This window comes from Gymnodraco acuticeps, unplaced genomic scaffold (assembly GCF_902827175.1).
Source record: "Gymnodraco acuticeps unplaced genomic scaffold, fGymAcu1.1, whole genome shotgun sequence".
NCBI classification, from domain to species: domain Eukaryota; kingdom Metazoa; phylum Chordata; class Actinopteri; order Perciformes; family Bathydraconidae; genus Gymnodraco; species Gymnodraco acuticeps.
In genome coordinates, this window is record NW_022990238.1 from 6,970,541 (window position 1) to 6,983,022 (window position 12,482).

General features: G+C 37.8%; 2 protein-coding genes across 3 annotated transcripts; one reads left to right on the forward strand and one right to left on the reverse strand.

Moving 5' to 3' along the window:
* The first annotated feature begins 831 nt into the window (after nucleotides 1-831).
* Nucleotides 832-4,459, forward strand: cldni (claudin i). The gene is made up of 3 exons (XM_034220067.1): nucleotides 832-997; nucleotides 2,371-2,503; nucleotides 3,150-4,459. The coding sequence occupies exons 2-3, from the start codon at nucleotides 2,372-2,374 to the stop codon at nucleotides 3,651-3,653; spliced, it is 636 nt and encodes a 211-aa protein (XP_034075958.1). The 5' UTR covers nucleotides 832-997; nucleotide 2,371; the 3' UTR covers nucleotides 3,654-4,459.
* A 50-nt stretch (nucleotides 4,460-4,509) lies between these two features.
* coro1a (coronin, actin binding protein, 1A) lies at nucleotides 4,510-12,120 on the reverse strand. 2 transcript variants are annotated; one of them, XM_034220063.1, is made up of 11 exons: nucleotides 11,988-12,120; nucleotides 10,615-10,818; nucleotides 9,146-9,268; nucleotides 8,885-9,014; nucleotides 7,640-7,821; nucleotides 6,886-7,005; nucleotides 6,238-6,342; nucleotides 6,006-6,151; nucleotides 5,834-5,891; nucleotides 5,521-5,736; nucleotides 4,510-4,849 (listed from the first exon to the last, which is right to left on the reverse strand). In XM_034220063.1, the coding sequence occupies exons 2-11, from the start codon at nucleotides 10,810-10,812 to the stop codon at nucleotides 4,748-4,750; spliced, it is 1,380 nt and encodes a 459-aa protein (XP_034075954.1). In that variant the 5' UTR covers nucleotides 10,813-10,818; nucleotides 11,988-12,120; the 3' UTR covers nucleotides 4,510-4,747. The 2 variants fall into 2 exon arrangements, with proteins under 2 accessions (XP_034075954.1, XP_034075956.1); XM_034220065.1 differs by lacking the exon at nucleotides 11,988-12,120 and adding an exon at nucleotides 11,003-11,114.
* Between the last annotated feature and the right edge of the window lie 362 nt (nucleotides 12,121-12,482).

Here is a 12,482-nt window from a genome sequence, read left to right on the forward strand (position 1 = left end):
ATGTTATGTTGATTTTTTTAAATTACAATTAAGTCTGCTCTTGGATGAATATTAAAGTTAAAACAGCATCTAGTTTAATTCAGTTAATATGGAAGTGAAATGTGAATTATGTGTGAGTTTGATTGCTCTGACTTGTTATATAGAGAATAATATATAGTCTGTCTCTCTGCATCACTGAACCCTTTTTGAGACTAAAATTTAAATTGGTCTCTAGATTATGCAAACCAAAACTATGCGTGTTAGTTTCAATTTGTCTGAGTGTTTATTTATTTGTTAATAAAGTCTAACCATCTAAAGTTACACAACATTCCTTTTTGTGTCGTTATGATCCATGAAACCTCTCACACAAATCTTGCGCAAAATTCCTAAACCCACTCTGTGTCAGTGTCTCAGTTTCCTAAATGTGTCTCCTTATTCATCATCACAGTTTCAACAGAGGTAGGTGTATGGGGGTGGGGAATCTAGGGCGTGCAGGTATGGAAGTGTGGGCGCCTTTGTCTGGGAGCAGAAAGACATTTTCAGCCTTTAGATGACTCAGTTCCGTTTTTCTTCGTATACAACGCATGATGTTTACAATCACAATGAGTCACTCACTTTCATCAATAATCACAGCAACATCTCTGTATATCTTTGTATGCATTTAGAAAAAAAGATAACTGATGCTATCACAACATTGTTTTTCATAGGGACTTTCATAGGTGTGCCATAGCAGAAAGAAGGTGGAAAAAGAGAGGGAAACATGCGTATAGGACAAGTCCAGTCTGGTTTTGAGGTCTTTCCCTCCTGTGCACTCCCCTGTTGGAGTATAACCCCACCCTACCCCTTACATTCCTCTACAAATACCCCATATTATCACAGTCTCTGCACAACACTAGTACTGTACATCAGAAAACAGCCTCTTAAAAACAACTCACACAGGAAGAAAGGAAGAATCTCAACAAACACTTCATAATTTTTTGAAGTTTTCAAATCAAGTCTAGCGGACAACGAATATAAGGTATGCATCTTTTTCTATCCATTTTTCATTCTCATGGAAAGCCTGGGCTTTGAAGGTATATGATTCTGCAAAAGCTTGACAAGACAGAAGATGAAAGGATTGGTTAGGGATTTGTTGAATGTCCTTGCATTGGCACCAGTAAATCATGAAAAGTGCAAATAAAAGCTGTAAGGGAGGAAAATCAGAAAGTATAAAAGGCTCAGCAACATTTTTGTGTTTTTTCAAAATAACTGTTTTGTTTTGTATTTATCTTTGATTTGATAACACTACTCATGCGTCACTTCATTTTAATAAAAAGTGGTAGTTAAAATATATGTAATTCTGAGATACTTGAAGCAAGATATTTATGTCCTGGTCTAAAACCAGCTACACTGACTGGAATCAATTATCTTTAAAAAAATCTATCGGAATTATTTGTTTGGTAAAAGTGAATGGTCATCTTTGGGAATAATATGAGACATTCACATTTAAAGAAAATCTGCCTTTTATTAGTGTTTTCCTATGCTTAAGGATTATTTGAATTGTATGTATGGATGAAGAACAAAGGGAAGGCTTAGAATGTGTTTAACCAATCAGAAATTATTTTAAGCATATGTGTTTTTATTATTTCATCTTGAATTTAGCACTTGAATGTATGTACAATTTATTGTAAAGTAAGTTTTAGTTACTTATTTTGTTTAACATTTTGAGATGTCAAAATATACCAATTATCAAAGCAAAACATTCAAACTTACTCAACATTTTAAATAAAATATATTTATAATATTAAAGATCCCCTTAGTTTGAATCAAAAGTACTTAAACTGCTTAATTTTTCATGCTAAGAATTTGCATCGTTCATCATAGTTACCTGTCTTGTGTGTGTTCAGTTCTTTCTACCTTTTTACTATAATTTAATTTGCATTAAGTTGAATTGTAAACTGAACTGAAAATAAATCAGTGAGAAATATTTTCCAGGTAAGGAGATTTGAGGGAGTGGTTACACAATTCCTAGGAAGAGATGTAGAAGTCCAGGACCTGTCAGGACTTGAAGGAGTTTTAAAACATAGCCCTGAGCAACACAATCCTGTGAGGGGAGATTGGATGTTTGTGTGTTCAGCTATGTGATCACAAAACCCCCATACAGATCACCGGTAACACCAGAGCAACAACAGATAAAACTAATCATATGAACAACTAACAAAAATAAACACATTTCAAAGCCTTTAAGAGGAAAGAAAAGTAGAAAATCTTAGATCTTGGGAAAGCCAATTAAAGAAGGCATCCTCCTCCTATGATAGCTGGGTATTGAGAGACAATACCAAAAACTAACCAGAAATGTTTTGATAAGGCTGAATTACTTCCCTTGTGCATTTCTTTATTGTACTTTGACAGAATGGGATCTGCTGGAGTCCATATTGTGTGTGTGGCCCTTGGGGTCTTGGGCTTGATCGGGACCATCGTATGCTGCGCTGTCCCACGCTGGAGGGTGTCCTCTTTCACGGGATCCAACATTGTGACTGCACAGGTAATGAAAAGGGAAGAACATGTTTAAGTATGGGAGGGGTGTAAAATCAACATATAAATCCCAACATAAATCCAATAACACTGGATTAAAAGCTACTTAAATAACTTCTAAGTATGTAGTACATACTTGGAAGTTATTTAAGTACATTGACAAACCAGAACCACCATTTCTAAAATTAAAAAGATTTGTGATACTACTTTCTGTGCAACACACAAGATTAAGCCACATTTTGAATTAAAATCTGATCATATATACACATGATCATAGTCCTGGTGAGTCATGAGTGTTTAAATAAAGTAAAACCTAAGAATGTTTATTTTAACTGTAACTTTAATTGTTGAAGTCATGGATATTTAGTGTAAAGAAGATTTGAAATCAGGGGGTTTCAACTTTAACATTGAATCCTATGATATGAGCTCATCATGTTTTGTTTGAAAATGCTTAATCTTTTGAAAAATGTAGAATGAAAACTTCCATATTTCCCTTTGGATTGTTGAGTCGAAGTGTAAAGCAGCATAAACTGGAAACACCCAAATACATGTTAGTTACTTTCCACCAATGGACATACAGTGAATGATTATGTTCTCAAATTACTGACCTCTTTCTGTCTGTGCGTGTGCGTGTGTGTGCGTGTGCGTGTGAGCAGAGCACTCAAGGGGGCCTGTGGACAAACTGTGTGGTGCAGAGTACCGGCCAGCAGCAGTGCAAGAACTACGACTCCCTGCTGGTGCTGCCCTCTGACCTGCAGGCCGCCCGTGCCATGACCATCATCGCCTGCATGTTGAGCAGCCTCTGCATCCTGATGCTCTTCTGTGGGGCCGACTTCACCACCTGCATAGAGAACGAAGCTGTCAAGCCCAAGATCGGCCTGGTGTCTGGGATTGGCATGATTCTGTCGGGCCTTTTGGTGATTATCGCTGTCAGCTGGGCCGCCCACAATGTTGTGCGAAATTTCAACGACCCCCTGGTCCATGCTAACCAGAAGAAGGAGCTCGGAGCATGTATCTTTGTGGGTTGGGGGGCCGGTGTGCTGTTCCTTCTGGCCGGAGGTCTGCTCTGCTGCTTCAGCAGGCCCAACTCTGGCTCCGGTGGAACCGCCAAGTACTACAGCAACAGCGCTGCCTCTGCCCCCAATAAAAACTACGTGTAGATCCTTTATAAAAGGGACTGGTGTTAGACAGAAAATAGGCGAGGTGGATTTAGTTGGTGAAAGACTGGCGAACAACAAAGTAGATTACATCAGGGGTTGTTTTGGGAAAACTGAAAAAATGTAAATATTGAAACCAATTTGTTTCTTTCACAGTCATAGTTATGCTGGTGATGTTTAAGTCGTAGATCTGTTTTACTGTTAGGTGCTGGGTTGGGCATTAGCTAGTTGGAGGTAAACGGAAAAACAAATGTTATACATGCTGTAAATTACACAAATTTTGTGATCCTAGAATAAGCTGTTGTATTTGGGTTGCTGTACAAAATAAATGATATTGATAATGATATTGTAGCTGAAAGATGTATGCATTTCCTTTATTTGTCTTGGAATATTTGACTTTCAAAGCTTCTTTAAAAAGAACCACCCACTTGCAAATCTAAATGTGAGATTCGGAAAATGTAAAAAGCGTATTTGTTATAAGAAAAATCATCTGATAAACTAAACATGAAACGAATTGTCCAGCCTCTTAAGACAAATGCATTATTTGTAATATATAGTTTGGATAAACCATTCTGATTATATTACATGTGTTATCATTTATATTACGTCTTCTTCTTTTCAATCTTGTTTTTATCATTCATATTCAGAAAAAGCTGCTGTACTTCCGTCAGCCTCAGGGAGCACCTGAGTCACTTGTTTATCTAATAACATTTCAATTTGCTCTGTACCATTTGTTATTTCTCATTTTGTATTTTTTCTCATTTTGTATGATGATGAATAAAAAGGATTACAATTTGGCATAATTCAAACATGTGTTTCATTTGTATATCATTTCACAACAAAAAAAGTCGAAACAGTATTTTGAAAATACAGAGGATTTTATTTGAAACTAAAAGCATATATTAAAATAGGAATTTAAAAAGTTGATCAGACAAACCAAATAAACAAATTAAGCTTCATGCCAAAGAAGTTTCATTACACCTGTAGATTCAGTATCTCCCTTTGTCTCACTGTAATCAGCCAATGGTCTTCCTTTGCTCCACTGTTTCTCTCTTGTCTTTTGCTTTTAATTTATTTTCCATGTTTATTAAACTCCTCTACTTTGATTCTCTCCAGCTCTCCAGCTCCTTCATACGGGTGGTCAGCTCCTCTATTGCTGCTTTCAGGTCTTTCACTTCCTTCCTCAAGGACTGAACCTCCTAAGAGACAGACGGACACAAAAAGAGTTAGGATGTGATGGTGAATGTTTGAATACACATTTATTGTAAGATTGGGTACGACCAGATTTGCTTTCTTGTTGCTGTTGTGGGTCTAATTTTAAAGACATGATTTTCCAGCGCAATAAAAATGGTTAATGTACTATTCAGTATGCAGATCATTTACTTCTATAACAAAGTTAAAAAGATACTTAAGCACAAGTTAAGAAGATTTTAATAGTAGAGAAGAATTATCAATAATGTACTTTAAGTATGAAAAGTAAAATAAGCATTACACATGTGAGATATATTCCTATATGTATTGTGTTATTTAATCATAATAAACGTACATCCTAATGTGTAAGTAGGACATTGTGAAGCTTGTTTTAATTGATTTATACTTCATTACTTGTACCCACATGTATCTAAATGCACTATATTTAATGTTTAAGTTGACCATTGAATGACAAGACTGGTGACTAAAGCTGTGAAATCAATTTAATTTGAAATGAAGTTGAGTAGAAGTATAAAGTAGCATAACATGGAAATACTCAAGTAAAGTTAAATGTTTTCAACTCGTTACCTGATTAAGTTTACTTATTACGTTCCACCTCCACAACTTTAAACAGTGTGAACCCTAAATGTAAGAGGATGTTTGTCTTTAAATGTCTCACCCCGCTGTTATCTGGTTGATTCCCAGCAGAAGCAGACGTGGTCTTCAGGAGACTCTTGTGAACTTTGAACTCCTTAGCTTTGGTGGTTGCTGTAAAGCCGTCCTTTAGAGAGATCAGGATGGGCTGACCATCTTTTCCCTGAAACCACTCATCAGCTTCCACTGAAGGCTCAGGACCGATGGTGTCCGGGTACAGATCCTCCTGGAACAGATCGGACTGCACAGGCACAGAGGGAAAGAGTTAAGAACAGAAAAACACAAAAAACCCACAACAAGATTTTGACTGATAAAAGTACAAGTAGTGTATATTGTACCTTGCGTGGCACGGTCATGACAATGGGCTCACACTTCCTCTCGTGGAGTTTGTAGAACCTGGAGGAAGAAATGATTGATCATATTTTAGGTTGGTCTAAATTAAGATAATGTTTTCTGTTGAGGAAGTTGACTCATGGTAACATAAACATTATAAACAAGTGATACATGTACCTGGTAATTTCACATTTGTTGACTTCCAGGCCCCTCTTGGGCATGCAGCCCATCCCCTTCTGGCTCTCCTTGCTGCTGTACATGGACAGGTAATGGACATAAGGGGCTTCATCTGTCACCTCAAAGTAACGGATACTGCTCTCCCCCTGGGAAAACAATATGTGAGTCAGCTGTGTGTCCTTGTGGGTGAGACAGACACAGAAAGACAGTCGTTTCAACATCTCATTCTAACCTTGCCACAGAGGTAGACGACGCCAGTGTCTGGGTCATAAAACGGCAGAAGGACGCCACTACCGGTGTCCAGTTCCTGCAGGCAAAGTGGCTCTGCAAAGTTATTCTGTTAAAGAGAGTAAGACACAAAGAGTTGTACGTTTAATTATATGCAATGTAATATTATGTATAAAAACGTCTGCTTGAGTATTTGCAGGTAAGCCAAGGACTTATTTGATTGAGCCTAATGTGGGATATTGCAAAGCAACAACGCCCTTAGCTGGCAGTTGTGAAACAGCAGTGTTGTAAATTCAGCTGTAAATAACAGATGAGTAATATATTACTAACATTTAGAAATGAGCATTTAAAGTCCAACTGGGATATGATGACTTCCTAAAAACCTTTTGAGCTTCACTATTTTTTAGCATAATGTATGAGCAGAGCAGAAAAGTTTTTTCACATTCATCTTCTGAAATTAATCAAACAATAACTTTGCTTGCTGCAATGAATTTTGTATAAAAATTAATATTGTAGAGAAATAATAAGGATTATAAAATATGTCTTCAGGGGATCGGAATAACAATCATCGATCTCATTGAAGTGAAATGGATTTTGAGCCAAAGACAGAAAAGTCTGTAAATGAGAGACTTTGGTTGACTGAAACACTCACCGGGTCCCACAGCGCCACCTGTCTCTCACTCATGCGACTGAATCCGGTCGTGAGGATCTTCCCATCGGACAAGAACACCGCCCTGACAGGCCTAGAGCCCTCATGAGTCTTCTCCTTCTCCTGGAGGTCAGAGGAGGAGCACAGTACAAGTTGATAGACAGAGCTATGGAAGTTGTGACACAGTTATTCATATTCTCGTACATTCTGGGTACAATCTCAAACCTATTATTCATATAAAATATCACTCCATATTATACAATAATTCACCAATTAGTCTATTGATAGAAAAATACAGCACGCAGCAGCACGCTGGTTCAAGCCTTTCAAATGTTCCTTGTCTTTCTTATATCTTTCTCTATCTTACACTGCACTGTAACTTTTATTTATGTATTTTCTTTTAATGTTTAATTTATATATTTGCTTTTAATGACTGTTTTTAAGTGCCATTTTCTTAATGTCCTTCATTTTTGTAAAGCACTTTGAATTGCCTTGTGTTGAAAGGTGCTATATTAATAAACTTGCCTTATATTTTAGTAAACTTCATATCTTTAGAAAGTCTGATAAACTGAAAACATAATTTATTTATGGAGGAAATGATTGTTAATCAAGAAAATGACCGGTAGATTAATCAGTAATGAAAGTAATCCATAGTTGCAGTCCTACTCATTACGACATGAGGTGAATATTACTCAAGATGTTGACAGATCATTTTATTTAATGTAAAAAAATACATCTTAAGTGCAGGAAAACCTACGAGGAGCACGGTGCCCTTGCGTGGGTCCAGCACCCGCATGGTCTTGTCTTTGCAGGTGGTGAGGATCTGGGAGCCGTCCTGGTTCCAGCAGGCGCTGTAGATGAGGTCAGGGTGAACGCTGTCGATCTTCACCACTGATTCCCCACGAGCCACGTTCCAGAGGATCACCACGTTATCACAGCCTGCAGGGACACACCAGTGACAGAAGTGCTTAATAAGACCACTGTGTGGCTTCACATTAGGTCAATACAGGGTTATTCAATTACGGTATAATTCAATTAAATTCCAGTATATTTGTAATATTGTGCCATATTTTATCATCCCAAACACTGTTTTGTCTTTTTCACTGACTTGCGATAGTGACTCAGCCTCAGCTAAAATAATGAAAGCTTTGGCATTGACCTCCCTAAAAGTTTCAGTGTTCTTTCCTGAAATATCCTCTGATACAAATTAGGTGACATGTTGACATTTCTACAATAATAGCTGCCATGGCTACAAAGAAAAACAAAGTTAAAATCTAGTATTTAATGTATTTTTCTGATGGTTTGTTTTTGTTTTGTGCTAGCTGCCATTAATTAATTTACTTATCGTATATTAGCAGTGGTCAGAGCTCTATTATTATTCAATTATGTCTATCTAACATTAATATCCTGAATAAAATCAATTTCAACCACATTGCCCATGCCTAGGAGCTCTCAGCTGTTGGAAGGATTATTTAGCAGCAGTGTGTTGTGTTGAAGTAGTTCTGGTAATGATGCTAACTGAAGTTAGTGTCACCAAGACTGTTGATCAGTGTTCAGAGGGAACAAAATGAGGCTGTGATAACTTCCTGTTCAACAAAGGTGCAAGTCTAATTTAACAAAACATCTGTGACCTTATACCACCCTGTTTCCTCCTGCTAGGCATCTCCAAACTGCAGCATGTGCTTAGATGGACTTGCATGAACTCACATGTACATGCATTGAGCAATACAGGATGTGAGGCTGGTGCTACTGTCTGAAGTAGTACATGATGGAGCTGTGCTACGCTTAAAGGATACTTCCTCATTAAAATAACATGTTTGAATAGAAGTACTCTCCAAACAGCATCACTGCTATGAAATAGATGCTGGTTTTACATTTTTACATCCACAAACAGTTGCTTAAGCATAATGGATTAACATATACTGCTATAATTATGGAGGTCTCTGTCAGATCATGTAAGCACAGCTCTGATGGCAGGTGTTCCTGTGGTTTCAGCCGGTACCTGCACTCATCAGCACATTGTGGGCGGTGGGGTGCCAGCACAGGATGCCAACACGTTTGGAGTGACCCTCCAGCTTGACAACAGGATCTGTGAGTGGCGAGGTCAGGCCGCCATCCGGGATTTCCCAAATCTATTTTCCATGGAAACAATATAGACTCACATTACAGAGTAACATTACAATACAACATCATGTCATGAATAAATATCTGAAATACTTGAAGGATCAAACTTAAGACTCTGATAGAGAGTAGTACTGCATACCATGACACTGCAGTCCTCAGAGCCACTGGCAATGATGTTGTCATTGTGAGGACAAAACTCAATGTCCAGGACCGGCCCTGTGTGTCCGCACACAGTGGGGTAGGACATGTCGATACGTCCTGTCTGCAGAGAGAGGAACATCAAGACAGATTGAAAAAGTGTACGTTAAAGCCAAGGGAATTAAAGGTCACACACAACTAGGATGGAGTAAAACAACTTGATGATTTTGTCAAGGTGGTGGAACATAGTTGATAGTCAGCTGATACAAATACCACAGCTATGCCTCCAATTACTTCTAATGTCTAGTAACTGGGTTAGAGAGGAGATCAGGGCCAAGGAGATATAATCCCATTGCTCCTCTGCTCCTCTGAGCTGCTGCCCCTCAAAACACCATGACTCATCCAGGGCAAATTAAATATTAAATGTATGTTTTATGTGTTTGACTGAAATGTCTGTAAAGACATTTTAAGCGCTTTTTTCTGCATAATGTGTCAATGATATCTGGCTCCATTATGTGTCTGAGGTTGTTCTTTACCTAATTGGTTTATTAATAGAAACCTTAACTCAAGTCATTGATCCTTAAGAAATAATTAGACAAACATCTTAGCAACAATATTCATTTTATAACAGAATGAGTATTCGACTGCAATGTCATGCCCACTGGTCCCTTAACACATTTTATCCCATGAGAATTTATACTACAGGAGAGATAAGACCATGACTAATGTGTATTCTGCAGGGTTCACTAGGTTATTTGAATACTTTTACCATTGAATGTGTATTAGTTCATTTTTGACTGTCATACCGGCCATAATATGAAAGTATGATACAGTAACAATATGGCCTCAAATGATTTTACTATAGCATTTTTTCTCAATACATCCCAGCAGTATATAAAACAAACGATTTAACAGATAAAAAAACATGACCTGGTCTTATTTGAATAAAATGGATGAATGGCTTGACACATAGAACAACTTATTTTCTGAGAGCCCACAATCACATATAAAAACATTTTATACCTAACATCAATGAGTGTAAATTAAATGTAAATACTTTTTAATGCATTCTTTTTGGGGGAAACTGAAAGTAAGCTTTCAAAACTTTTTAAGACCTGCAGATACCTGACAGTAAGAAACGCGATGAAGAAAACCATATGAAAGAATAACTACGTTGAAGCCACATCCTGCCCTGACTGAGCTGACAACAAACTCCTAATATGGTGAAAACTTCTCAACAGCAGAGCGTGTGACGTGTAGAAAGACTCAAAGTCGGCATCAAACTTCCTTATTTAGCAGAATGTTTGAAGGTGACTGGCAACATTGAAAATGTCTAATATAAGCATAAAAAAACACATCACAGCATCTGAAATGTTTAACACATCCTTAAATGTTATGAAGAGAAGTACAAGTGCGAGATATTCGTTTTCTTATCTTCTTTGGCCAATGCAAGCATTTCCTGTGACCCACCTTGCTCAGGGGCAACACCATGAAGGCTCCTCCACCACTGGCATCCACAATCATGGCCACAAACTTTGGGTTTACGGAGCAGAAGTTGCTGTCCCACGTCATCTGAGAGATTCGGATGTCATCGTAGCATTGGTCATATTTCACAGCCTGGCCAAAGACGTGACGGAACTTACTGGACCTCACAACCTTCCTAGACATGGTGAACTGAACAGAAAGCAAGGGTTATTATGAGGACAGGCACAGAAGGAGAAAGGCAGATTTATATTTGCAGGAAACCTGTTGCAAAAATAGTCTCTTGCAATGCAAACTATTGGTGTGCATTTCAAAATCACACCAAACGACCTCATTTGATTGCATATAATACTAATGTCAAAAAGAGTTACCTTACCTGTACTATTTCCTTTTATATTTACGCTTGTAGATTTCATGTAGAAATAAACTGACAGACACTAAACTGACGACAAAGATGAAGAACACGACAGAGGATAGCTAAAAAAAAGAGGAAGCAAAGGCTTTCACAACTGCTTCCTCTAGTCTGTTTGTAACTGCTACTCTGTCCCATTATCACTCTTTAATTTGGAAGTCTGTGTTGGTTTAATAATTGTTCATGCAGAAAGCAATTGTACAAAACAACAGCAGAAAGATAACAATACTATTTACATGATTTAGGCTGCACGTTCTTTAAGCCTAAGAGTGTAACCCAAAGCTGCAGTTACACCACTTCCTTCAGAGGGAGCAACAAAACCACCAATCTTTCTTTTTTTTGCTATATTTGACGTTCACATAATCATGCTCTCATCGATTTTCCCACAGGTGGAAAGCAAAGTAACATACAATAAATGTAGTCTTTGCTAGAGGAGGTATGTGTTAAGCATCAAATAATGCACCATCTAGTCAATACTAACTGTAAAACTGTAAAAAAAACTATAAAAAAACTTGAAACTCCATAAAATATACAGAATAGGTTTAGCTTTACCTCCATTTGTAGATTTTACTTCCTGAAATCTGCAGCCACGCCTAAGCTCAGACTCAGAGGAGCACAACAGCTTTGCTGCATGGGCATCACAAGACCTCTCTAGCTCTCTGCACCTAATTTAATTATCCTTTATAGAGTGAGTTGTAATTTTATTAGGAGCCTAAATGCATGTCAATAACCTCTCTCTCTCTGTCTCTGTTGTGATGGGAACAATTCACTAGCTTGAAACAGCTGAACTCAGGCCATGAGGAACATGATATATCAAATATGCTAGATTCAAATCAACGACATTCTGTTATCGTAACCTGTTTTTGACCTATCATATATAGATGAAACAATATCCCCACGGTTGTTTTGTACGTGTAAACAAACTGTGTGACAGATGTTGCAGGCCTACCTGAGAGTCGTGTGGGAGCGATTCAGCTGAAGGAGTTTCGGCAGAGCACCAAACACCCTGCCACCAGAATGAGGACTTAGAGGAGACAGTAGGTTAAAGTACATTTCAAAAGGACATGGAGGAAGTGAGACTTTCAAATGAAGGTGGAAGTGGGAGGTGTCTTGCGTGACATTTTGGGGTTGAAAAGCCGAAGAAGGGGAAGATGGTGTACGTTTTATGAGATCATTTTGTAATATTATATCAAGAATTGTGAGAACAATGTAGATGAGTCTGTTTCAGGTGTCAATAAAAGCAGAATCAGGACGTAATTACACAGAATCGCTATATTGCAAATGAGGGATGAAACCTGAGGAAAGGTTTAGATGAAGAAAAACTGAAATGTTTTATTCTTATTCATTAAATGTACTGAACCAAATGCCTATATCAAAGAACATGATAGTGTAGAGTATATTATAGTGGAGGCCTACTTAGTCTACTAAGTAGACCTTCCGGATT

Bases quoted from the DNA above. Each gene is read 5' to 3' on its own strand.
- cldni (XM_034220067.1), top strand. From the start codon at position 2,372: ATGGGATCTGCTGGAGTCCATATTGTGTGTGTGGCCCTTGGGGTCTTG. The intron at 2,504-3,149 runs GTAATGAAAAGG...GCGTGTGAGCAG, and splicing joins CCAACATTGTGACTGCACAG to AGCACTCAAGGGGGCCTGTG.
- coro1a (XM_034220063.1), bottom strand. From the start codon at position 10,812: ATGTCTAGGAAGGTTGTGAGGTCCAGTAAGTTCCGTCACGTCTTTGGC. The intron at 7,822-8,884 runs GTACCGGCTGAA...GTGTCCCTGCAG, and splicing joins CAATGTGCTGATGAGTGCAG to GCTGTGATAACGTGGTGATC. The intron at 5,737-5,833 runs GTACAATATACA...GTGCCTGTGCAG, and splicing joins TCATGACCGTGCCACGCAAG to TCCGATCTGTTCCAGGAGGA.